Source organism: Panthera pardus, unplaced genomic scaffold (genome assembly GCF_024362965.1).
Source record: "Panthera pardus isolate Hobbes unplaced genomic scaffold, ASM2436296v1 HiC_scaffold_22, whole genome shotgun sequence".
Lineage (NCBI taxonomy): Eukaryota > Metazoa > Chordata > Mammalia > Carnivora > Felidae > Panthera > Panthera pardus.
The window spans coordinates 67,199,338-67,226,325 of NW_026526788.1; the positions used below are offsets into that span (position 1 = coordinate 67,199,338).

Consider the following 26,988-nt stretch of genomic DNA (forward strand, 5'->3'; position numbering starts at 1 on the left):
CAGATTTAAAATTATATAGGATATAGCAAATTTAAACAAGTAAATAAAAATAGATAATTAGTTTTAAAAGCCAGGGCAGCTGGGTGGCTGAGTCGGTAAGCATCCAACCTTGGATTTCAGCTTAGGTCATGATCTTTGGTTTGTGAGATCGAGCCCTCCGTTGGGCTCCACGCTGGCAGTGTGGAGTCTACTTGGGATTCTCTCTCCTCTCTGCCCCTCCCCTGCTCTCTTGTACACCTGCGCTTTTTGTCTCTCTCAACAATAAATAAATAAACTTAAAAATTAAAAAAAGCCGAGTTCCAGTAATTATATGATTTGTTAGGGTTCCTTTCCAGCATTAAGTGAGTCTGTAAGAGAAAAGCCTCAAAGTGGTGTTGATATTAGCAAATAAGTAGAATTAGGTGGGCATGGGGTCTTATGTTCTAATAAAGTGGTCTTCAGAACAAGACCTAAGTACATCTGACTTTGATATCTCTTGCATAGTTTTCATTTTTTTAGTCAGAATCTAAAGCCATTTGGTTGACAAGTATTGTTATCCTCATCCAGTGTCTTTGCTCTAGGATATATACTAGCCCAATAGAAATTGTTTTCCATTGAATTAGGCTTATTGCCATGCACTAAACTTTAAAGGTGTTTAAAGAAAAAACAAAAAAAAGAATGTGAAAATACCACTTAAATGACAGTTTTATTTTTTACATGTTTTAGGAGGGTACTGGTCCTCGTGTTATTTCTGCTTTTGTGGAGATTATTTTTGATAATTCGGACAACCGGTTGCCAGTGAGTAATGGCTTTTTTTTTTTCTAGTCACAATTTTGAGAATTTTATTGATGCAGCTGATTTTTTTCCCAACCTTTGAAACATTCATAACTGTATTAAATACAGTTCTTATAATTTAGTTTATGTTAAAATAGCTATACGGTTTACATATTCATTTTGTCCTAAAATTGTAATGAACATTCTAGCAAATAGGGTGTGTAAGTTGTTGTGAAAAAATATCTTTGTCATAAGAATTGATATTCATAGCAAATCTTTAGTGAGAATTGAAATTTCAAAATAAGTGTTATGGTTACAGACTCTAGAATGACCTTATTAACTGAAAAGTTTTCCATTTTTACTATGAAATTAACTTCAGGCTTTTACATTCTTTCTTAGATTGATAAAGAAGAAGTTTCACTTCGAAGAGTTATTGGTGCCAAAAAGGATCAGTATTTCTTAGACAAGAAAATGGTCACGTAAGCAATTTCTTTACATTTATAATTTCTTTATGAAAGAGTAAAAGTATTTTACTTAACTCCTGTATGGGTTATATATGCCTCGTGTTCAGCAAACCAATATTTAGAACATTAACAGAAGAATCAAGATTCTTGAGGCCAGTAGAATAAATGGTTTCATGACTATTCTATACTCCCTCATGTTCCTTAACCCAGCAGTTACCCTTCATTTTTTTGCTTATTATTGGGCGATTAATCTGAAAAAATATTTTCAATGTTTATTAACAGGAAAAATGATGTGATGAATCTCCTTGAAAGTGCTGGTTTTTCTCGAAGCAATCCTTATTATATTGTAAAACAAGGAAAGGTAAAAATATTGTATGTCCTTTTTTTATAGAATGTTTTCTGAGTATATTCACTTGAATGATGAATTTGCTTATAGATTCTAGTGGTTAAGTTGAAGCAAAAATGGACCTTACTGTCTCTTGTTTTCATTGATTTATTTTGTATAGATATTAGTATTACCTTTTATGTGGCCATAAAATTACAAAGTAGATCCACTGTGTAATGGGATTCAATTTTTTCAGCAGTTAGTGGATGTTGTTTTCGTTGTGACCTGTATCACTTAATAAGGTGTCCTATACTGGAAGACATTTTGGTTTGTGAAAGTCACAATGGAAATATTTAAGAATATTGTAGAAATTCTTTAAAAATAGCATTTGAAAAAAATTACTTCCTAAAAGTAATACTCTGTTATTTAATATATCACAGAGTTAAAATGGTGGAAAGCTTACATTGCCAGAAATCTACCATAATGCTGTATATTGTTTTTGCTTGTAGAGATTATATTCTTTATAGTTTTTAGTAGTTGCATACTTCAGCTGATTATTCTGTTTCCTCATATACTTTAAATTTTATCTAAGATAACTTCTTTTTCTTAGAACATACCCTGCATTGTTCACATAGTTTGCTGTAGTGTTTTTTTGGACTAGGGGAAAGTTCTTTTTAAATGTCCACTTCTTATTTCATATTGGAGACATTTTTAGATATGTGTTGAAAACTTAGCATTCCGAACTGATTAGGAAGAGTACGTATGGTGTTTCACATTTGGGAAATGCAGAACAAGTTTTTGAAGACCATCTTTAGAAGCAAGGAGTTTTTTTAAAAGGAGGCTGAGGGGCGCCTGGGTGGCTCAGTCGGTTAAGCGGCCGACTTCAGCTCAGGTCACGATCTCGCGGTCCGTGAGTTCGAGCCCCGCGTCGGGCTCTGGGCTGATGGCTCAGAGCCTGGAGCCTGCTTCCGATTCTGTGTCTCCCTCTCTCTCTGCCCCTCCCCTGTTCATGCTCTGTCTCTCTCTGTCTCAAAAATAAATAAAACGTTAAAAAAAAATTAAAAAAGAAAAAAAAAAAGGAGGCTGATTACGGGGTGACGGGGTGGCGCAGTAGGTTAAGTGTCTGACTGCGGCTCAGGTCAAGATCTCATAGCTCGTGGGTTCAAGCCTCGCATTGGGGTCTGTGCTGACAGCTCAGCGCCTGGAGCCTGCTTTGGATTCTGTGTCTCCTTCTGTCTCTTCCCCTCGCCCGCTCACATTCTGTCTCTACTCCAAAAATAAACAAAAAATTTAAAGAGGCTGATTACGAAAGACTAATTAATCTGAGTCTTCCCTGCAAACATACAGCATAGGCCCCTATACTCTCAGTTTCTATTCATGTCATTTCATATTAAGCCATCCATAAGTTACTTCATCTAAAAGAATGTTGCCTTCACCCCAGTGAAGGCACTTCACTTTTTTCTAATTTGATTTTTTTCATAATAGTTATACTGTATTGGTATACTTATTTCTTCTTCCATTAGAATGTAAGTTCCATGAGGGCAAGACTTTGTTTTGTTCATTGCTCTTTTCCCAGTGCCCAGCAGAGTGGCATATATGTTGTAAACATTTATTCAATATTTTTGAAGTGAGTAACTTGAATGAACATGCATAATTGGGGTAACCAGTGATAAGGATCTGAAAGGAGATTCTTTGATGTCTATACTTTTGATAGACCACATTTTTCCCAGAGTTGATTTCTGTCTTTATGTGAAAGTGTTAGAGTAACTTCACTTTTTTAATGCCATGACAGCATTTTTTGCATTTAGTGGCTAACTTTATTTTTATGAATATGTTAAACTCACGCTTGTTGTTTAAAGTTGCATGGCACTTAGTTTGTACCACTCTGTGTTTTTTTGCCGTATATTTAAAAATTTTTTTTTGATGTTTGTTTGTTTTTGAGAGAGAGAAAGAGAGCATAAGCAGGGCAGGGTCTGAGAGAAGGGGACAGAGGATCCAAAGCAGGCTCTGTGCCCACAGCAGTGAGTCCGATGTGGGGCTCGAACTCATAAACTGAGAGATCATGACCTCAGCTGAAGTTGGATGCTCAACCGACTAAGCCACCCAGGTGCCCCACCATATATTTTTAAATAAGATTTTTAAAATGCTTTTGCTTGTTTTATTTAATGTTAGTTACTACCTGTGATAGACAGTTATTTTTACCTATCTATATTTAAAGAATACCATTTTGGGGGCACTTATCTGGCTCAGTTGGTAGACCATTCAACTCCTGATCTTGGGGGCATAGAGCTTACTTAAAAAATAATAGTAATAATGGGGCACCTCGGTGGCTCAGTCAGTTAAGCATGTGACTTCAGCTCAGGTCATGAACTCACAGTTTGTGGGTTTGAGCCCCACATTGGGCTCTGTGCTGACAGCTCAGATTCTGGAGCCTGCTTCAGATTCTGTCTCCCTCTCTCTGCCCCTCCCCCAACTCACGCTGTTTCTGTCTCTCAAAAATGAATAAACATTAAACATTTTTTTTAAATAGTAATAATAAAGCATACCATTTTTGCTATACTTTTAATAGTATCATAACTTTTTTAAAATGTAGAGTGATAGTTTCCCCTTGTAAAAATACTGTTCTTTTAGAACAGAGTTCATCTTTTTTTTTTTTTTTTTTTTTAATGTTTATTTATTTTTGAGAGAATGCATGCAAGCGAAGTAGGGTCAGGAGGAGAGGGGAACAGAGGATTGGAAGCGAGCTCTGTGCTGACAGCAGAGAGAGCCCGATGCAGGGCTCGAACTCGTAAACCTTGAAATCATGACCTAAGCCAAAGTTGGACTCCTAACCAACTGAGCCATCTGGGCACCCCTGGAGTTCATCTTTTATATTTTATCATATTGACTGAGGAAAAATGGTGATGTAATGTTCTTCGTTTTTGTTTTTGTTGTTTTGTTTTTACAAAGTTTATTTTGAGAGCGGCAGCGCAAGTAGGGGAGGGGCAGAGAGAGAAGGATAGAGGGAGAATCCCAAACAGGCTTCAGGAAGCTAGCACTCAGAGCCCAAAGTGGGGCTCAAACCCACAAAACCGCGAGATCAGAACCTGAGCCAAAATCAAGAGTCGGATCCTTAACTGACTGAGCCACCCAGGAGCCACGTTTTTCCTTTATTTTTAATTTAGAGAGTCTTATTCATAAATTAGACTTATGAATGTATCAATCCTATTTGGATTTTTATTTAATAAATTTTATTTAAATGAGATAGAGGTCTGTAAGTAAATGCACTGTACGAATTGCATTATTGAAGTCATGCTCTACTTAAAACCTAGCATGTGAGTACTCTTTCAAAGTAGAGTTCTTAAAGAACAGTCTATAGCTACGTAATAATTATTTTTCTAAAATTTTTAGATCAACCAGATGGCCACAGCACCAGATTCTCAGAGACTAAAACTATTAAGAGAAGTAGCTGGTACTAGAGTGTATGATGAACGAAAAGAAGAAAGCATATCTTTAATGAAAGAAACAGGTAAAATGAATGTGATTCTGCCTTATTTTTGTTGTGAATTACATATTCATTGTGCTATGATGGTTGAGGGGAGTTCAATCTGTTCTCAAGAGTATACTGTTTGATAGTTTGCCTGTGTACTGAATGGAGAGAAAATTAGTTTGACACATTTTAAGGTTTGAGATTTCCAGTGATTTCTCTCTTTAAATAAAGAATTACTGTTAGATAATGATGCCTTTATAGGTCAACTGTTTTGTGCCTCTAACGTCCTCATTGTTAGTGAGGATAACAGATTTGGATGCAAACCTCAAAAAGCATTTCTGGAAGTATCAGTTGGCATTAGGTTTTAAGTTGTTCAGGAGCAAGTAAATGGAAAACTTTAAACTAAGAATTTTCCTTAGTACATTATGATGGAAACCCTTCTTTGCTTTTCAATTGCTATGGTTTGTCATTCCATAGATAGTCCTGAGTTCAAAATCTGACTAATAATTAACTGACGATGTGACTTTAGACTTGATCTCTCTGGTCTAAAGCTTCTCCATCTGTAAAATTCTTTTTCATAGTTTATGGTGATAAATAGAGGAGCAAAGTAGTACCATGATTGGAATATAGTAGGTGTTCAATATACGGCAGCTGTGGATAATGCTATTGTAGTAAAAGTTGAGAATCAGTGACACCAATGATGTTATGGTTTTTAATTTTGTAATGTTGTGGGAAGGCATAGTTGCCTTTAAAGGATGTTTAAACAGAGGCCTTACTACATGTATTGTAAGAATTAGTAAACACTAGTTTGGAAAGATATATGCCCCCGTATGTATGTGCATTGCAGCATTATTTACAGTAGCCAAGATGCGGAAGCAGATAAGTGTCCATCAGATGAATGTTTAAAGATGTGGTATATGCATACAAGGGAATATTACTCCATTTTTTAAAAAATGAGATCTTACCATTTGTGACAACATGGATGAACTTAGAGGGTATCATACTGAGTGAAATGAGTCGGACAGAAAGGCATATGCCACATGATTTCACATATATACAGGATCTAAAAAAAACAGCAAACAAAATAGAAACAGACTCATAAATATAGAGAACAAACTGGTGGTTGCCAAGGTGGTGGTGCAGGGGGAAGATGGGTGAAACAGATGAAAGGGATTAGGAGGAAAAACTTCCAGTTATAAAATAAGTCACAGAGATGAAAAGTATAGTATAGGGAATATAGTCCATGATATTGTAATAATGTTCTATGGTGACAGATGGTAACTAGACTTATCACGGTGAGCATTGTGTAATGTATAAAATTATGAAATCACTATTGTGCACTTGAAATTAATATAACATTGTATGTCAACTAAAATAAAAAGTTTTAAAGTGTCACCATGTGTAACTGTTCTCTGATGCTTTTCATAATGAAGCATCGTGTCATTTTAGTTTTAGATTTGGTTACCACATACTTTCAAATAATGCTATTGTTCTTAAGGTTAATTTTAACTCATGGTATATTTGAGAAGATATTACATCAAAATTTCATTCAACTTCTTCACTCCTCTCTCATTTTTTAAGAGGGCAAACGCGAAAAAATCAATGAGTTGTTAAAATACATTGAAGAGAGATTACATACCTTAGAAGAAGAAAAGGAAGAACTGGCTCAGTATCAGAAGTGGGATAAAATGAGACGAGCCCTGGAATATACCATTTACAATCAGGAACTTAATGAGACTCGTGCTAAACTTGATGAGGTAAAATACTTTTGTCACTTAAATTCGTGAGTGATTTTATTTGAATGAGTAAGTTAAGCTCATGCTATATTTATACTTTTCAATGGTTTTTAAATAGGACCTTAAAAATTTTTTAATCTTAATAAATTCATTGGTCAGTGAATTTGTTCTTTTAATTATTCCAAGGAAAATGCCTAGGTCTGTGTGGTCCTTGCTGTAGTTGTATCTGAAATATAATCAGGTGGTGATGCAAGACAAACCAAAATGAGGGCAGCCACCTTTAAAAGCTTCATGAAGAAGGGGTGCCTAGCTGGCTCAGTCAGTGGGGAGCATGGGACTCCTGATCTTGGAGTTCAAGTTGTGGGTTCGAGCCCCATGTTGTGGGTAGAATTTACTTGATAATAAAAAGAAAAAGCCTCATGAATTTTTCTGTTGGCTTTTTAAAATGTATTTTGTAAATATTGCTGATATTTTGTCCAAAAATTGCTTTAGGTAATACTTAAAGGACTTTTTACTTAAAACCACTAAAAATTGTTTTATAAAAACTCTTTAAGTGAATGATTTTATTTTAGAAGATATTTTAAAATTTTACTATTATGTTGTGAAGTATGAAACAAATATAAAATGAGTTAGAAATTATAGCTTTTTTTTCTTCCCCCAGCTTTCTGCTAAGCGAGAGACTAGTGGGGAAAAATCCAGACAATTAAGAGATGCCCAGCAGGATGCAAGGGATAAAATGGAGGTAAGATTATAAACAAGGCTTAGGTTAGCTTATATTTTTCGACCACAGTAAACCCCCTTTTGTACCAGAATTATGGAATGGTTTAAAAAAAAAACAAAAACAAAAAGCTAAAGGGGTACGTGGGTGGCTCAGTTGGTTAAGCATCTAACTTCAGCTCAGGTCATGATCTCATGGCTCATGAGTTTGAGCTCCACATCAAGTTCTGTGCTGACAGCCTGGAGCCTGCTTCAGATTCTGTCTCTCCCTCTCTCTCTCTGCCCCTCCCCCGCTCAAGTCTGTCTCTCTAAACATTAAACAAAATTAACAATTATGAAATGGTAACTTGAAGTGAATGTCATTGAGATTGAGTATTGGAAAGACAGAATAGTACTGAAAGTGTAATTGAAAGAAAAAGAAGGGATAGAACTAATGGTGTCCAAACTCTGCTGTTGTACTTTCAATTGTCTGACTCATTTCTATTTGATACTTTTTGATTAGGATATTGAACGTCAAGTTAGAGAGCTGAAAACAAAAATTTCAGCTATGAAAGAAGAAAAGGAGCAGCTCAGCGCTGAAAGACAAGAACAAATTAAGCAGAGGACGAAGTTGGAGCTTAAAGCCAAGGACTTACAAGATGAATTGGCTGGCAATAGTGAACAAAGGGTGAGTTAAAATACTAAACATGAAAGACATAAACATCAGTTGAATAGGAATTACAGAAGACCATCCTTTCTGTGACAAGGATGTATGCTTGAATTTTTGTAAAAGATCTGGCACATTAAAATAATTTCTACTCAAGTGGCAACTCTGTACTGTCTCCTTGTTTCTTTCATTTAAAAATTAGCTTTGTGGGAGGCCAGTCTGGCTCAGTTGGTGGAGCATGCAACTCTTGATCTCAGGGTTGTGAGTTCTAGCCCCATGTTGGGTATGGAGATTACTTAATAAAATCTTTAAATAAATAGGCAAATAAATATTAGTTTTGTGTTGAAGGATCAGTTTTCTGATGATTTCTTTTCACGAGAAAATATTTTATGCTAGACTTAAGCACAAAATCTTAAAAAATTTAAGATTGCATTTTTACTGGGGCGCCTGGGTGGCTCAGTTGGTTAAGCATCTGACTTGGGCTCAGGTCATGATCTCGCGGTTTGTGAGTTCGCGCCCATGTTGGGCTCTGTGCTGACAGCTCAGAGCCTGGAACCTGCTTTGGATTCTGTGTCTCCCTCTCTCTCTGCCCCTCCTCCACTCGCTCGCTCACTCTCTCTCTCTCAAAAATAAACCTTAACAATTTTTTTAATTAAAAAAAAGATTACATTTGTACTTCTCCTTTATTTACAGAAACGCTTATTAAAAGAGAGGCAGAAGCTGCTTGAAAAAATAGAAGAAAAGCAGAAAGAACTGGCAGAAACAGAACCTAAATTCAACAGTGTGAAAGAAAAAGAAGAGCGAGGAATTGCTCGGTATGGGATTTCTTTCACCAACATTTCTAACTTTCTACATAGTTCCTCTATAAAACTTAAATACTTATGAGTTAAGACAATGAGGGCAAAAGTTAAACTCCATTTCAAAGTAATAGGCTATATTAAAAAACTATTGTGGGCCAAGCGTTATTGTATACATATTGCATACATTTTTTTTCTATTCGGAAACTTTAGGAGATCACTGTAGGTTTGACAAACTTGAGGCTCTGAGAAGTTAACTCACCTGAGACAACATAGTGAGATATTGTTGGGCTTTTTAAAACACGAATGATGTTTGTTTTCGTTTCTGTTTTTCTACCCACTCAACATCTTATTCTATGTTTCATCCTATTTCCTTTTTTCACTGTTGTTTTAGTAGCTAGACATTTTCATATCTAGCTGTAGGTTGGACATGCCAGCTTTTGCTCATTTCATGGTTTAGGGCATTAGTCTGTTTTTATGCCACCTATATTTTGTTGAATTATTTATTTCTTTTGCCCATTTTTTTCTGATCCCCGCATCCCCCTGCTGTTTGGTAGGATTGTATGTAATCTAGACATTTGTATTCTACTTGTTTTAAATGTTTTCTTTGTCTTTCTCTTGCCTTTTAACCTTTTTTTTTCCCTTGCCTCTTAACCTTGGATAGTGTCTTATTGTAAGGAGTTGGAAGTGTTTATATAGTTACATATAGTTGGAGCATTTTTTAAAATTCCTGAGATAGGCTATTAGAACCTGTCTCTAGATTTAGTGACTAACTCAGACCTGGAGTAAATACATTGTCTGCCTGAAATCCTTAGGATATGGGCTATTTCACCTTTAACTGTGACTTTTCAAAATAAAATGTATATTATATAGTACTAGTTCGAGGAGCTCTATTAGATACCAGTTCCTTTTTATATTTTTTTTATAGAATTTAAAAAAATGGTTATTGTCTCTATGTATTCTTGACATATCGATTGCAGTTAAACTTGCTTATTTCCTATTTTTCTTTTTAATCATTCTTTTCTTCTGTCTTGTATAGATTGGCCCAAGCTACCCAGGAAAGAACAGATCTTTATGCAAAGCAAGGTCGAGGAAGCCAGTTTACATCAAAAGAAGAAAGGGATAAATGGATTAAAAAGGAACTCAAGTCGTTAGATCAGGCTATTAACGACAAGAAAAGACAGATTGCTGCTATCCATAAGGATCTGGAAGACACTGAGGCAAATAAAGAGAAAAACCTGGAGCAATACAATGTAAGAACTTTTATAGCTGCTCTGTGACAATCTTTCAGAAGACCTAAACGTGTACAGTTGCATGTAGTTAAGTTTTATTTTCAAACAGTTTACATTGCTATTCTTAAAATATACAAGACACAGGTACTTAGAAAAGACCAGTACAGGGGCGCCTGGGTGGCTCAGTTGGTTGAGCATCTGACTTTGGCTCAGGGCATAATCTCTCAGCTCCTGAGTTCAAGCCCCACATGCCGCTCTGTGCTGACAGCTCAGAACCTGGAATCTGCCCCGATAGTGTGTCCCTGTCTCTCTGCCCTCCCCCTCTCGCATTCTATCTCAAAAATAAACATTAAAAAAAAAAAGACCAGCACTTTTTAACATTTATACATATAACAATATTTATACATATAAATTAATATTTATATGTTAATTTTCCTTTTCAAGGAAGTTTTTTTTTTCCATATCCGTGAGTATTCATGTAGATAGAGTGTATTTTAAAATATATTTTTATGAATTGGTAGAATGTACCTGAACTACCCTTAATTTTAACATGGTAAGTCTAAAATGCAACTTCAGAATAACTTATTTAAATTTTTTTTTCCATTTTTATATTCTTTCACAGTTCTCTTTCAATTTAAAAATTACTACAGAATATATTTTTTGTTAAAGTAATGGTGATTTTACAACATTTTCTAAATGAATTAAACATTATTTACGTATTTACTTAGTATTTCCTTAAAAATTGAAGTAGAAGATAAAACCATTTCTAGAGTAAAAAAGATGTGACATTCAAAATGAGAAAGGGGGAAAATGCTTAGGTAAGTGTTATGTGTGGCTATGTATAGATAACTTGAGGGTGATAGAAGTGATGAGAAGGGAGTGTTTAGGACAAGTAAGTGTAGGGTGAGGTAGGTATATATGTACATACACAGAAGAACCCTCTTACCCATGAGATCTGCACCCAATTGGTTTTTGATTTTTCAGAAAAGCCATAAATGCATAAAATTTTAATACATATGTATATTTATATTTTATGAGTACTACATATATTTATGCACATGTAAAACATACATATATTTATATATATCTTAAGTATTTTGTTTAAACAGGCAAATGTATGCTCATGTACTAATCTTTTTTTTTCCAATCTTTCTTTTTTTAAGACTACTTTCTTAGAGCATTTTTGGGTTCACAGCAAAACTGAGAGGAAGGTACAGAGATTTACCATGTACCTTCTGCCCCACACATGCGTAGCTTCTCCCATTATCAACACGCCCCACCAGAGTACGTACCAGTCTTTTGATGTAGAGTCCACAATGTTTGAGTATGAGTAGTGATTGGAGTTGCCAGGGACTTTTTTGTTATGAGCCACACGTGTAAATATAGTTCTCCTTAAAGTTGGATGAGAACAGAATTCAGGGTTCAGTCTAGGATCATACATTACATTTAGTTGTCATGTTTCTGTTCTCTTTTTTAATCTGGATCAGTTCCCTAGTCTTATTTCTGCTATGTATTCTATATTACACGTTAATACATGCATTTATGTGTTATATAGTTATTTACCCTGGTCTTTTAGAGTTAATTTCCCCATTTAATTCAGTTTTTAGGGAGTCATCTTTAAGTATATCCAAAACTGAATCAGGTTTTTAAAGAAACAGCTCTTTTCTTTGTCTTCATATTCTCAGTTTAATATTTAATGTAATCACAGCATAAACAACAAAATGAAAACATAGTGGGAGCAAACACAACTGGTTCTGTAATCATAAATTACTGGTAGTGGGGCCCCTGGAGGCTCAATAGGTTGAGCGTCCGACTCTTGATTTCAGCTCCTGATCTCTGGATTCATGGATTTGTGAGATTGAGCCCCACTTCGGGCTCTGTGCTGAGAGTGCAGAGCCTGCCTGGGATTCTCTCTCTTCCTCTCTGTCTCTGCCCCTCCCCTGCTTACATGCACATTATCTCCAAATAAATAAACAAACTTCAAATAACTGGTAGAAAAGTGATCAGGGGTAATAGAAAATATCTCCTAGGCTCAAAATTCCAGTGTCAGGATACTTTATGGAGGGAATGGAAAGCACAAGTTGATCCCAGTAGTTAGTTATTTGGAAATTGATTAGTATAGTTTTTAGCTGTGATAGCTACATGTCCTTTCTTGGAATGAAGAAAATGTATTATTCTTGAGTTCATGGAAACAACCTCAACAAATGCCTTTTTGAAACAGCCTGGTGATGAGCGAAGATTTTTCAGTTTTTATTCATTCTTTCTCAAGCTTGAACTTCATTATTTTCCAGTATTGCAGCCACTCCTTCCACTGATGAAGTCTGACCTTTATACTGGATAGAGATAATATTATAGTGCTGATTGCATTATGCAGAATAACTTTTTGCTTCTTAGTATAATCCTAATTCTTGTGTTCTATTGTATATGTGTAGAGGGAGTGGTGTGAAAAGTATTGACTGCGGTATTTTGAGAATTTGTGAATGTATTTTTTCTTCTGAAATTCTGCGGTGTATACTATCAAGTAGAAAGGTTTAGATCATTAGTGAGCAAGTTAATTTTATTTTAGCAGTATTTTACAGAGTAATTCATTCTGTGGTTTATGTTTTCTCTTGATGTGCACTTGTCTAAACACATTTTTAAAAAAATAGAGTTGGATTTTTTAACAACTTCATTAAGGTACAGTTGGCATACAATAAATTGCATGTGTTTAAAATGTACCACTTGATAAGTTTTGATATGTGTTTACATCTATGAAATCGTCACGACAATTAAGATAACAAGCCTGTTCATCACCCCAACATGTCTCCCATTCCTCTCTCCTGTGTTATCCCCTAGCAACAATGACTGATCTTGCTGTCGCTGTGGATTAGTTTGCATGAAATTGGTTTTTAAATTTGGATTATTTTTATTTCCATAGAAACTGGATCAGGATCTTAATGAAGTCAAAGCTCGAGTAGAAGAACTGGACAGAAAATACTATGAAGTAAAAAATAAGAAAGATGAATTACAAAGTGAAAGAAAGTTAGTATAGACTAAAATATGCCTTAATTTTTTTGAGTAATGCAAGTTACTGGGTGTTAAATGGTCGTTAAGTCATAAATGAACTAGCAGCCCTTGGCTGGTTCAGTCGGTGGAGCATGCGACTCTTAATCTCGGGGTTGTGAGTTCAAGCCCCATGTTGGGTATAGAGATTACTTAAAATCTAAAAAAAAGTTATAAATGAACTATTCAAGTTTGATTTTTTTTTTCAGTATTTTATCCTCAATTATATACTGTTGGTGCCTATTCTTAATGCTTTTGTAATTAAAGACAGTCTAATTTTTATTGATCAGTTATTTGTGGAGAGAGGAGAATGCAGAACAGCAAGCGCTTGCTGCTAAAAGAGAAGATCTTGAAAAGAAACAGCAACTTCTTAGAGCAGCAACAGGAAAGGTGGGCAGGTTCTTTTCATTACTTCACTTTACAATGAGCCAGTTATTACACAAGAGTATTAGTTTTCAAGCTGTAAGTCATTGGTTCCAGGTAGTAAATAAGAGTGCAAATCACTTGTCCTATAAACTTGAAATGATGGGTCTTGTTTAAGCAGCCTTACTACCACCCATACTGTTAATTCTAGCACTTTTGATGTTTAGATGAAGAGCCTATTTTTAATATTAGTATCATAGACTAGAACCCATAATATAAAAGTATTTCATGTAGTTGGCATTTTTCAAGGGGGTGAGGTATTGTTGGGGAGGGTGTTCAGTTTAATCTCTGGAATATTTTTTAACGTGTAGAGTAATGGGTTTATTTCTTACCAGAGGGGTGCCATTGGCAGTATTATTTAAAAAATTTTTACCTCTGACAATTTAACAGGCTATTTTAAATGGAATAGACAGCATAAACAAAGTACTGGACCACTTTCGTAGGAAAGGAATAAACCAGCATGTTCAAAATGGCTATCACGGCATTGTGATGAATAACTTCGAATGTGAGCCTGCTTTCTACACATGCGTGGAAGTCACTGCGGGCAACAGGTGAGGTTTTTGTTTGGTATTTTGAATTTTTAAAGGAAAGAAGGAATAAGAATAAAAAGCTTTTTGGAGTTTTAGTACAGTATATCTCCCATTGCCTTTTATCCTAGTTGCTTATTTAACTTTCTGGTTAAAGATGTAGGCGTTAAGTGTTCCTAATTGTAGTTCTCTCCCTACCCCCATTGGAATTTTCTAAGTAGTTTCCCTCCCACCCTACCCCAGTTCAAATTGGGTTGCATAGAAAAAAACTGAGTTGTTTGCTTAAATGTTTATAGCACTTTAAAGTCTAGCAATACAAATGTGTTTTGTTTTGTTTACCTGTAAGGTTATTTTATCACATTGTTGATTCGGATGAAGTCAGCACGAAGATTTTGATGGAGTTCAATAAAATGAATCTTCCTGGAGAGGTCACTTTTCTGCCTCTTAACAAGTTAGATGTCAGGGATACTGCCTATCCTGAGACCAATGTGAGTTGGTGTGTGTGAAGGTCTACCTTTCAATAAGTCATTTTTTCTCATGGTTAGTCCATGCTAGTGCACGGGCACTGTGCATTAGGATTCACTGATCTGTGAGATAAGCATGGTTTCTTCCCATGTAGCATAGGGATGGGAAGGGAGACAGGTCACAGCCAAGACATGAAACAAATCATTGCAAATGTGTAAAATGTTAAAATACATAAGCACAGGGTACTTTGAGAGAGTATCCCAGGTGACAAAATTAAGAAGAAACTCCTGAGGAACTATCATTTGAAGTGAATATATTCTAAGTTTTCTGAATATGCTTTTTAAATGACTTATAAATAAAAATGTCTACCAAGATGATAGGACCTGAAAGCATAATGTTGCTTTTGTTACTTGCTAGTATACATTTATAAATGGATTCAAAATATTCCTCAGATACAATTCTTAAAAAAAAATGTAATTGCTTTGAGGGTATTTGGTTTCGGAATGTTGATGTATTAGCAACGGTTCTATCCTCTAAGGTTAAAGCTGAAAGTCTATGAGAATGATAACAACTTAGGTGGAACAGTGAGAATCTTATAAGCTACTTACAGGGTCCAGCTTTTTCTTCTTCTTTTTTCTTCTCTTAAAGGGTCCACACTACTAAGTGTCCACGGTGTTTTATTTCTTGTTTTCCATGGTAGCTATATTGGTGTTCTCTTTATAATTACTGATTTAAGCCTAACATATTTGTTGCATTGTTCTGTGTATAGGATATATTTCCTAATGTGAAAATTATAAGTCTTTTTCTAACAGTTTAGAAGAGTGTAAAAGAAAATTTTATATGAAAAAATATTTTTCTGAATATCTAAGACATATATATAATGAAAACATTTTGAGGAAATACTATTAGTTTACATTTATTTGGCCTTTCTATGTGACAGATGCTGTCCTGTGTGTTTTACATATTATTAGTTTGTCTGGTCTTAACAACTTAAGAAGGTACTATTATCACAGTTTTGTAGGTGAAATAACTATTAAATGGAGAAGTTAAGCAGCTTGTCCACAAAGTATACATCTCGTGAGTGTCAGAACTAGGATTTGAACTTGTGCCACTGACTGTGGAACCACTGAATTCTTTGTCACTATGCCCTGATCTTGAAAATCTGTACATGAATACAGTTTCCCAGATATTTCAGTAGAATGATTTTTCTAACTCCTTCAGAGTAAAAATAGTTTTGAAATAGGCATTTATGTTTCTTTGTATTTCATAAAGATGTAATTCGTAATTCTGTTAGCATGTTTTAATTAACTGTGTTGTGATCTTTTTGCTGACCAAAATATTCATTTTTAGGATGCTATTCCTATGATAAGTAAACTGAGGTACAATCCCAGATTTGACAAAGCTTTCAAACACGTGTTTGGGAAAACACTTATTTGTCGTAGCATGGAAGTTTCAACCCAGCTAGCACGTGCTTTCACTATGGACTGCATTACCCTGGAAGGTTTGTAATAGTAATTCTTGGCTTTGAACAAATAAATTCAGTTTTAGTTTTAAGTATTTCAAAATTCATGTGCCTTTGTCATTTTTAAATAGTTGGTTTAAGTCAGAGTCCAAACAGGTTCCACAATTTTATTTAGTTGATGTCTGTCTTAAGTATAATCATTTGGTCTATAGTAGGGGTTCTTAACCTTTTTTGCACTGTGGACTTCTTTGGCTCTTGAGTAAAGTCTGTGTACCCTTTCTCAAAATGTTTTTAAGTGCATAAAATACTTTGGATCACTAAAGAAACTGTATTGGCATGGTAATCACAGTATTTTTTCAAATATGACATAGTAATTTATTCTTGAAGGTATTCAGAAACAAGATTTAGCAGTGAATCTAATATAATTTTGAAGTACTGATACATGTAAACAATATTTTGAGATTTCCAGCAAGTATAATCTTATAGCTGTTATATAGAAAATAGCTGTTATTTCTCCTGGTAACAAAGTTACAAGTACTGATACTAGCACTATAGTTCTTGTTACAGAGGGAATTGGTAAATTTCATTTTGAAGTTAGTATAAAAATAAACAAGTAAATTTTTTTTCCTACCAAGTCATGGATTTCCTGAATTTTATCCATGAAGTCTAGGGTCTAGGTTACGAACCTCTGGTGTATAAGTTTACCTGCCTTCATTTTTTAATTTTTTTCCTTCTCTTTATAATTTATATGTTAATGAAAGAAAGTAACCCCCCCCTCCGCTTTATCTCTATAGACAATTTTTTTTCGTTTTGAACTACCTCTGAGAATAAGTTATAAAATAAATACAGTTATGATACTTTATTTCTAAAGTTAAGTATGTGTATCTTCTAAGAGTAAGGATATTCTCCTTAATGGCCACAGGTATCGTAACTGTTACACCTAAGAAATTTAACATTAACCCAATAATATCATCTAAAAAGTATCTACAGTAAAATTTTCCCCAGTTGTCCCAAAATATTTTTCTGTCCAGGATCTAATCAAGGATGCATGGAATGTCTTCTGTTTGGATTCTTTCAGTATAGGACAGCTCCTCCTGTTCTCTCATACCCTCAGGAAATTGACTTTTTCATAGAATCTTCCATTTTCTGGATTTGTCTTATTGCTTCCTCATCATTAGATTCAATTTAAACATTCAAGGTGTATACTTCTTGCATCACACAATGTCCGTCCCACTGTTAATCATGCTAAGTTTGACCAGTAGCAATCTCTGAGTTATAAAGGTACCGTTTCTTCTTCATAATTAGTAAGTGATATGTGGGACTATCCTTTAAGAAAACATGAATATCAGGTTCCTTGACAACTTTTTTTCCAATGGTTTAGCTTCCTTTGCTAGCCCTTGCCTGACTCAGTTAATACACCGGGGATTCCAAATCGGGATTCTTAAATTCTGTCAAGGTTTCTGTATTTACTAATTGTCACTCTTCTGTAAAGAAGAACCTCTTCCCTTTTTTTTTTTATTTTTTAAGTAGCACTGTGATTCGTGACTTTTTTTTTTTATTGTGTTACTGCATTGCCATTATTGTTTGCTGTTCAAATTTTCCCAAATATGGCCAGTGGGAATTCCAAGCTCCCAAGTCCTGTGTCCTGTTGACATGTCCCCATTAGTTTTTATTAGCACTTCTTTCCTTTCTGGCAGATGTTCAGACTCATCTAAAAGGCACACTTTTTTTTTTTTTAATGTTTATTTTTGAGAGAGAGAGAAAAACAGAGCATGAGTGGGGGAAGGGCAGAGAGAGAAGGAGACACAGAATTAGAAGCAGGCCCAAGGCTCTGAGCTGTCAGCCCAGAACCGGAGACAGGGCCTACATCCTTGAACTGCTTATAGATAATGACCTGAGCTAAAGTCAGATGCTTAACCAACCGAGCCACCCAGGTGCCCCTAGAAGGCACATTTTTTAAACAAAGATTTTAACAGTTGGAAAGGAAAAGTTTTTCAGGCTGACTTAAATCCCTTCTAATTCTCATTAAATAAACAAAGCTTTAGAATAGTTGTTTGATTATAAATCAATTTATCATTGAATAAAGAAGTTGTTATACAGAATATCTACCTTTCTTATGCTTTGTTTGTAGGTGACCAAGTCAGTCATCGGGGTGCTCTCACTGGAGGTTATTACGACACAAGGAAATCTAGACTTGAACTGCAGAAAGATGTTAGAAAAGCAGAAGAAGAACTAGGTGAGCTTGAAGCAAAGCTCAATGAAAACCTTCGCAGAAATATTGAAAATATCTTTTTGTCCTGTGTTGCTGTGGAGAACTGTGTTTGGGTTAGAATATATAATCTTTTGCATGTTAGGTGTGTTTTCTTACAGACATACAGTGAGAAAAAGATTCTTCATATTTGACTTTTCTTTAAGCATAGAAGCTTATTTGTCAAAACTTATTAACTCCTGAAGACGGGGAAAAAACTATTTTAACATTGATTCTTTGATTAGCTATTAAATAGGTGATAGCAGTGAGTCTGTTTATGAGAGCAAAGAACCTGAGGTACACTAAAATTTAAGGGGACAGAGGAAACTGAAGAAGATCAATCAGAATTGTAGAAGGAAAACCAGGTTATTGCTTCAAGGAAGAAGGGTTGGGGGCATCAGTAATACCATTATACTGCAAAGAAGTTAAATATAGGGGTTGAAAATGTGCATTCGATTTTACTACTTCAGAGTCATTTGATACAGATTTAGTATTCGTGGAGGAAATGGCTGTCAAAGTCCAAGTCTTAGTAAACAGTATTCTCCGTTCTTTTAAATAAAGCTGGTGTTCCATAACGAGTGGCTAGTTTAGCTCACAGCAGGAGCGTTGTACTTGTGCATTTTCTTAAGATAACCATGCTACTTTGGTGTAAGGCAAAAGTGCTCAGTATGTACTTCACATTATGTCACACAATTTGAAAAATGTAGGTACTTGATGGGTGTCTGGCTTGCTCAGTCAGTAAAACATCCAACTCTTCATCTCTGGGTCATGAGTTCAAGACCCACATTGAGTGCAGAGATTACTTAAAAATATATATATAGGTATTCCAGCATCAAGAACAATCATTTTTACTGAGTGAGTGAATCATTGGGATATTCTTCAATGAAACTGGCAGTTTTTTTAAGTGATTTTATAGCTTCTGTGTCATCAGTGCAAGCAGCAGCACAGAGAAAAAGGTAAATAAATATGTTAGTCTGGACTCTGCAAGGGTCTGTAGAGCATCTTTAGAACTGCCCAAATTTGGTAAGATGTTGGCACAAAGAAAACATGGGGAAACACTAAGAAAGGAGGATATTGACAGCATACATCCACTACCTTCTGTATTTAATAATCCAGTGAGGTGGTATTATTTGTCTACATTGGGCAGGGCCTCCTCTTCATACATAACTACCTTATGTGGTGATTTAAACATAATAGATTACACAGTAAATATTTTTTGAATGAGAGATGTAAAAGATAATATTTAGATTCTCCTTGGATTTCCCAAGAATTTATATATTTATTGTATATATGTAATATATATAATATATATATGTAATATATATAAAATACATATATGTAATATATAAAATTTATAAACATTATGTAAGTAAAATTATATATAAATTTGTATATATTTATATATATATTTTATATGTAACTTTAAGGAAAATCTGTAAGTTATTTTGAGAGAGAAGTGGTGGGATGAAATGTTTTAAGCTTCTTTATGATTAAACACATTTGGTGTAGTATTTAATTCAGCATTGTTATGGTCCATAAATCTGAGGAAATAACTTTTATTTGGAGGTAAAGAAAAGGAAGGGGATACACAGTGTTTTTAAGAGATGTTTTTAGAGCGCATTTTCCTTAGCCTTGTATATGGATTAATAATGAAATTGATCAGTTGATGAACCAAATGCAGCAGATAGAGACGCAGCAAAGGAAATTTAAAGCATCTCGAGATAGCATATTATCAGAAATGAAGATGCTCAAAGAGAAGAGGCAGCAGTCAGAGAAAACCTTTATGCCAAAGGTTCGTAAGTATATCCCATTCACTACAGATTTAATTACTTAGAATTGGGGTGGACCACGTGTTATATTGGTTGTCCTGTCAGTAATCATTTTTGTCTATTAAGCACTGCTTATGAAGTTGAATATGTGGTTGCATTTTATCCAGATTATATTAAAACAGGGTAGAAACTAAACTATTACTGTTGAATTACAAGTGATAATACGTATGTCTCAGAAACTTGTAGCAGTTTTGACAAAAACTGTTTAGATGATCACTAGTACTAAACAGTTTTTTAAAAAATTTTTCCAACTATACCACCCTAACACATTCTAGCAGTCTTTTCTTTTTGTTCTTATTAATATTCAAGAAGATTTTTATACAATTTGGTCATGGAATATGATTTATTCCACATACCCTGATAGTATTGTATTAGTATTAATATCATAAATATTTTTCTTACTGCTATTTAGTTCTATTCAAATTTAGTGGATACCTAATAGTTACTTGAGTTGATATGATTTAGTTCACTTTAACATCAAATATAGATTGTTCTCAGTTTTTCACTATTGTAAGTAATACAGACTAATACCTTTATTAGTAAATGTATGATCTGTCACATAGCAACGTAGCTTACAAAGTTTGGAGGCAAGTTTGCATGCTATGGAGTCCACCAGAGAATCATTGAAAGCAGAACTAGGAACGGACTTGCTTTCTCAACTTAGTCTGGAAGATCAGAAGAGAGTAGATGCACTCAATGATGAAATTCGTCAACTTCAGCAGGCAAGTACAACTGACGAAATTCTAATTAATAATTGGCTATTGTGAAAATTTTCTTGCTACTAAGGGATTGTAAAAAAAGGAACCTTGAGAAAATAGGTATGTGAGACTTGGACTTCTAATATCCATAAGAGTAAATAGGTTTTTCTGAAGCATTCTGGGTATGTTAGGATTATGCAGAAATCTTCATTTTCTTCCATCTTATTTAATGTACATTTATTATTAGTAAGATTGACTTGTTAGTTTTGCTGTCTTTATTGATGTGACCACTTTTACGCATGTAATAATATTGTTTTGATTAAACATTTTAATAGCATTTGATTTTTGAATATGGAGATGTAAACACTAAGTCCAAAAAATGAAAAGTAGGTAAAGTATTTTTTGCAGATGTCTTATAAAAAGAACCAAGCTGGGGTGCCTGGCTGGCTCAGTCAGTAGAGCATATAACTCTTGATCTTGGAGTTGGGAGTTCAAGCTCCATGTTAGGTATAAAGATAACTTAAAAACAAAATCTTTAAAAAGAAAAAAAAAATGAACCAAGCACACAAACTTCACATTCTGAAGAGATAAGAGAGAAAAATGAAGAAAATATAGGGCTTTTTAGAAGGATGTAAAACTTGATTGCAGCTCATTTGAACACAAGTAATGGAGAGGACAGCAAATAAACAGCATTCCTGTGTGGGAAATGTGAATTCCTATGTAGACAGATAATACTTTTTTTTTCTAGGAAAACAGACAGTTGCTGAATGAAAGAATTAAATTAGAAGGTATTATTACTCGAGTGGAGACATACCTGAATGAGAATTTGAGAAAACGCTTGGACCAAGTGGAACAGGTATGTTCTTTTTTGAGGGTTCTTTGATGACCGTAACCTTTTGAAAGTACTTACACACAAGTGGCTCTGATTGAGAGCATGTGCTTTGGGGACAGAAAGACCCCCCCTACCCTGGGTTGGAGTTCTAGCACTGCCATCTAATGTATGATCTTGTGCAAGCAAGTACTTTAATATTACTAAGCCTCAGTTTCCTCTTGTGAAAAATAAGCATAACAGTAATGCCTGTTGTGTATGATTATCCTGGCACATTCTAGGTGATCAGTAAATGTTAGTTATTAATGTTTTCTCAGTAGTAGTCCCATGCTGAGAAATTTTCTAATTATATTACTGTTTTCCCCCTTTTAATGAATACTGTAAATATTTGTAGTTATACAGAGTGTACTTTCTAGTTCTCCTGAATGTTTATTCAACATAACCGCTATCAGAACCTGTTGAAGTCATAACATTTTGAAACTAACAGAATTCATATTTTGTGGTTTAATGGTTTTAAGTTCCTTTTATGTTACAGGAACTTAATGAACTGAGAGAGACAGAAGGGGGTACTGTTCTCACTGCTACAACTTCAGAACTTGAAGCAATCAATAAAAGAGTAAAAGATACTATGGCACGATCAGAAGGTGAATTTTTATTTAGTAGAAAGATTTTTGGGGGGGTGCCTGGGTGGTTCAGCTGGTTAAGCATCCACCTCTTGATTTCGGCTCAGGTCATGATCTCATGGTTCATGAGTTTGAGCCCCTTGTCGGGCTCTGCACTGACAGCACAAGCCTGCTTCAGATTCTCTCTCTTCCTCTCTCTCTCTCTCTGCCCCTCCCTGCTTACATGCTCTTTCTCAAGTAAACATTTTAAAAAATTAAATTTTTTTGTAGTTTGTTAAATTTAGATTATTTGATAAAATTGTTTACTACACAATGAAATACCCAAATAGGCAAAAGCATATACTAATATTTTTTCTGTTTTCCATCAGCATAAATAATTTATAGTGGATGGAATTTAGTGGGTTGGTTATAAATTGTAATCTCTGTTTTGTTGGAAAATGTTTGTGACAATTTTGTGAGAGACTGTAATTATTAATTTTATTGCCAGAAGTGTGAAATAGCCGAACTAGTTTCTTATCACCTAGTTGCTGAGAAGAAAATTATTTTTTTAGTTTTTTATAAACATAAACATTCAATAATGTGAAATAATATACTTGAGTGACTAATGTATACTCCTATTTTGTCCTGAATTAAGTGTTTCATAGATTTACACAGTAAAATTTAAACAAACATTATGAAAAACTAAAATCTACTTATTTTGATAAATTTGGCCATTAAAATCTTTGGTTAAATAACAGTCTAGCTTTAAAATAGGTATTATGGCCTAATTTGGTTTTTTCCCCCATTTTAGATTTGGACAATTCCATTGATAAAACAGAAGCTGGAATTAAGGAGCTTCAGAAGAGTATGGAACGCTGGAAAAATATGGAAAAAGAACACATGGATGCTATAAATCATGATACTAAGGAACTGGAAAAGATGACAAATCGACAAGGCATGCTGCTGAAGAAGAAAGAAGAGTGCATGAAGAAAATTCGTGAACTTGGGTCACTTCCCCAGGAAGCATTTGAAAAGTACCAGACGCTGAGCCTCAAACAGGTAAATCTTCTTGGTTTTAAATGTGAAGTCTTGTTGCAGATTTCTCTGCATGTGAATTTATTTATACATTTTTCCTCTTTATAGCTGTTTCGAAAACTTGAACAGTGCAACACAGAATTGAAGAAGTACAGCCATGTTAACAAAAAAGCTTTAGATCAGTTTGTAAATTTCTCTGAGCAAAAAGAAAAGTTAATAAAACGACAAGAAGAATTGGATAGGGGATACAAATCAATCATGGAACTGATGAATGTACTTGAACTTCGAAAATATGAAGCTATTCAGTTAACTTTCAAACAGGTATGTTTCTATTTTGTAGTTAATATGTACACAAGACAAAAACTTCAGCTTTTAGTTTATTATTCAGTTTGTAAAGGTTTTAAAGGTTTTTTTTCCACTGATAGGTGGATCTAATACACATGAACAAATCCCCGCATACAGTTTTCTAACACAGTAACTAGAATATCCTGCACAGCTCTTAAAAGAATTTAGTTTGTTACTCTTGTTTTTAAGATTAAACAGTATTTATGATTGTTTTTAAATATTTGTCTTTGCTTTAAGAAATAATATGTGCAGTTCCACCTAAGCAAAATTTATATTTGAATTGACACTTATTCATTCATTCCTTCCTTCATTTTAAGGTATCTAAGAACTTCAGTGAAGTATTCCAGAAATTGGTACCTGGTGGCAAAGCTACTTTGGTGATGAAGAAAGGAGACGTGGAGGGCAGTCAGTCTCAGGATGAAGGAGAAGGAAGCGGTGAAAGTGAGAGGGGTTCTGGGTCACAAAGCAGTGTCCCATCAGTCGACCAGTTCACTGGAGTTGGAATTAGGGTAACAAACCTTTATATCCAGTTTCCCTCAGTACTACCATAGTGGGATTTGTAGAATGTTTTATAGATTAAATTGGTGCATTGTTGTATGTGACTTAATTTTAGGAGGAGATTATGATTTTACCCTTTTTGGTTACTAATTAAATGGTTTTTTTAGGTATCATTTACAGGAAAACAAGGCGAAATGAGAGAAATGCAACAGCTTTCCGGTGGACAGAAATCCTTGGTAGCTCTTGCTCTGATTTTTGCCATTCAGAAATGTGACCCAGCTCCTTTTTACCTGTTTGATGAGATTGACCAGGCTCTGGATGCCCAGCACAGAAAGGCTGTGTCAGGTAATTTTGGGTTATACTGGACAAGAACTTAACAATGATAGCTTGCCTCTTTTGATTGTGACTTCTTGTTGCCTAACATACTTGGGACTAGACAGGGTATATATTCAGTAAATAAAATTTCTTTTAAAAGTTTTTAAAAATTTAGTTTTAGACTAGTTTACAAAGCTTAGTTTTGTGAAAAGCCAACGTGTTTCTTGGAGTCTGTTGAAAATCCTAACTTCAGTTAAACTTTACACAGAAGTCTCTTATATTAAAATTGCTTTTCTTAATGTTTGAATAGCTCCTGGCATAAAGTGTTGATTCTGTATTTTAAAAACCTAAATTTAATCTTTAGTAAACTCAAAACCTCTTTGGAGAAGTGGGCAGCAGGGGAAGGTTGTTCTTTTGTTGTTGTTGTTGTTATTGTTGTTCATCTTAGAGACAGTGCATGAGCAGGGGAGGGGCAGAGAGAGTGAGACAGAATCCAAAGCAGGCTCCAGGCTCCAGGCTCCGAGCTGTCAGCACAGAGCCCGTCTCCGGGCTCAAACTCACAAGCCACGAGATCACGACCTGAGCCAAAGTCAGATACCCAACGGACTGAGCCACACAGGTGCCCTGGTTGTTCTTTTTTTGTGAGAAAGCTTGTTTTGCTCTGACGTTTTTAATACTGTGTTGGTAAGTAGCTGCTACTTCATATTCTGTAAGTTCGTGGACTAAAGATTTACCCCTAATTTAAAAGATTAAGTTGGTAACGTTTGCAGATGTATGCATGAAAAATAAAATCACAGGCTGTTTTGGATTTTAGGTAAAGAGTAAAGATAGTTTTTTAAATGTTCAGATCTGCTTAAGGCCACCTGGATGGCTTAGTGGATTGAGCATCCGACTCTTGATTTTGGTTCAGGTCATGATCCAAGCATCAAGATCAACGCTGAGCATAGAGCCTGTTTGGGATTCTCTCCCTCTCTCCCCCTCTGCCCCCCTTCCCCCCTTACGCATGTGCTCCTACCCTCTCCCTCCCTCCCTCCCTCTCTCTCTCTCTTTCATAAAATAAAATCAAATAATATTTAAATGTTCAGATCTGAGAAAAGGGTTTTATTAAGTTACTATTTCTTTTTTACAGATATGATTATGGAACTTGCCGTACATGCACAATTTATTACAACTACTTTTAGGCCTGAACTGCTTGAGTCAGCTGACAAATTCTATGGTGTAAAGTTTAGAAATAAGGTAAATTTTTTTTACATGAAATTTAAGTTCATATTTGTCAAATTCTTGTTTTATGTTACTTAAATCATGAAAGAAAACCTAGAAGGTTATTGCTTCTCTTACAATGAGTTTGTAAAGAAAAAGCTTTTCCTTCAAATGGCTACGAAGTTTAGCAATTAGTTTTATAGCATCCATTGCATTGATTTTATTTTCATTGGCATTAAGAGACAATATCTTCCTGTCTTGTCTATTTAGTGCACAGCTTTTAACAGTTAGATACACTCCTTTATATTTTGCCCATGTAGCTCTTCTTGATCTCTTCAGCCTCAAGATTCTTTGAAATAGCAAAATAATAAAAACTGAAAAAATGTGGCTCAATAGTACTTAGTACTTACCTGGATCTTCAGAGTATTAAAATGAAGAATATTTTATAAACAAATGTACTGAACAAACACCATTATAAAAAGTCTTACCGTCAGTGTTTTAGAATCATTTGTCTAGATTTATAAAATTTATAGGTGATAGGCCATGTGTTTTAAATATTACTCTATACAGTGAGAACATTGATTTTGTCTTGAGGATTTAACAGACTTTGTTTTTAACATTTATTCTTCAGGTTAGTCATATTGATGTGATCACAGCAGAGATGGCCAAAGACTTTGTAGAAGATGATACTACTCATGGTTAATTGGAAAATATTGCCTACTGGTTTGGAAGATGTGTATAGTAATATGATTCTGATTCCCAGGAACTGTACATTTAAACCTAAATATCTAGTCACTATTAATAGTTTTCAGATTTAGAGCATATACAGCCCTTTTATATTTCTGTCCTTGTATTTTATAAGATACTCTGTAATGTTACATTTCTACTTATAGTTTAAGAATTTTATTTCCCACACAACTTTTTGTAAAGTGTCCTGCTCCCGTTTTAAATCTTTTGAAACATGCTAAATATTCTTTGCTAATTATTTTATCAATTATATTGCCTCTTTTTTTATAGCTTCAATTAAATTGGTTTTATGACTAATTTAGTATTTTATGTGGCTTTTTATTTATAGTTATGTGACTAGAAACGAATTGTTCTTAAATATCTGCTTTTTATTTTGCCTAAGAAAAGGTCTGCCCTCACCTAAAAGATTTTTTAAACACGGCTTCATATTCTGTTAAAATACATCGGCGATTCCCAATCCTGGCTGCATGCTTAGATCCATGGGAGAGCTTTAAACTGCTGGAGTAACACTGCTGACTGACATCTTTCCCTAGACCAGTTGAATCGAAATCTTTATGGAGTGGGGTTCTGGTCATTGTTGGTTC

At 34.7% G+C, this 26,988-nt stretch overlaps 1 protein-coding gene across 3 annotated transcripts in view; it reads left to right on the forward strand.

Moving 5' to 3' along the window:
* The window catches only part of SMC3 (structural maintenance of chromosomes 3), a 37,352-nt gene extending 10,651 nt beyond the window's left edge, over positions 1–26,701 (forward strand). Inside the window, exons 5-29 of one of the 3 annotated variants that reach the window (XM_019459408.2) lie at positions 706–777; positions 1,153–1,232; positions 1,500–1,578; positions 4,933–5,050; positions 6,593–6,768; positions 7,409–7,489; positions 7,967–8,131; positions 8,804–8,925; positions 9,947–10,160; positions 13,057–13,160; positions 13,472–13,571; positions 13,995–14,155; positions 14,478–14,619; positions 15,947–16,097; positions 18,190–18,342; positions 19,947–20,098; positions 20,699–20,857; positions 21,582–21,689; positions 22,198–22,306; positions 23,076–23,323; positions 23,408–23,620; positions 23,962–24,153; positions 24,310–24,487; positions 25,587–25,693; positions 26,289–26,701. In XM_019459408.2, coding sequence (XP_019314953.1) covers positions 706–777; positions 1,153–1,232; positions 1,500–1,578; positions 4,933–5,050; positions 6,593–6,768; positions 7,409–7,489; positions 7,967–8,131; positions 8,804–8,925; positions 9,947–10,160; positions 13,057–13,160; positions 13,472–13,571; positions 13,995–14,155; positions 14,478–14,619; positions 15,947–16,097; positions 18,190–18,342; positions 19,947–20,098; positions 20,699–20,857; positions 21,582–21,689; positions 22,198–22,306; positions 23,076–23,323; positions 23,408–23,620; positions 23,962–24,153; positions 24,310–24,487; positions 25,587–25,693; positions 26,289–26,360 — 3,456 coding nt within the window. In that variant the 3' untranslated portion in view covers positions 26,361–26,701. Of the gene's footprint in view, positions 1–705; positions 778–1,152; positions 1,233–1,499; positions 1,579–3,498; positions 3,650–4,932; positions 5,051–6,592; positions 6,769–7,408; positions 7,490–7,966; positions 8,132–8,803; positions 8,926–9,946; positions 10,161–13,056; positions 13,161–13,471; positions 13,572–13,994; positions 14,156–14,477; positions 14,620–15,946; positions 16,098–18,189; positions 18,343–19,946; positions 20,099–20,698; positions 20,858–21,581; positions 21,690–22,197; positions 22,307–23,075; positions 23,324–23,407; positions 23,621–23,961; positions 24,154–24,309; positions 24,488–25,586; positions 25,694–26,288 lie in introns of those variants that run through there. The other 2 variants (XM_053909911.1, XM_019459409.2) reach the window with 2 other exon arrangements.
* The last annotated feature ends 287 nt before the right edge of the window (positions 26,702–26,988 follow it).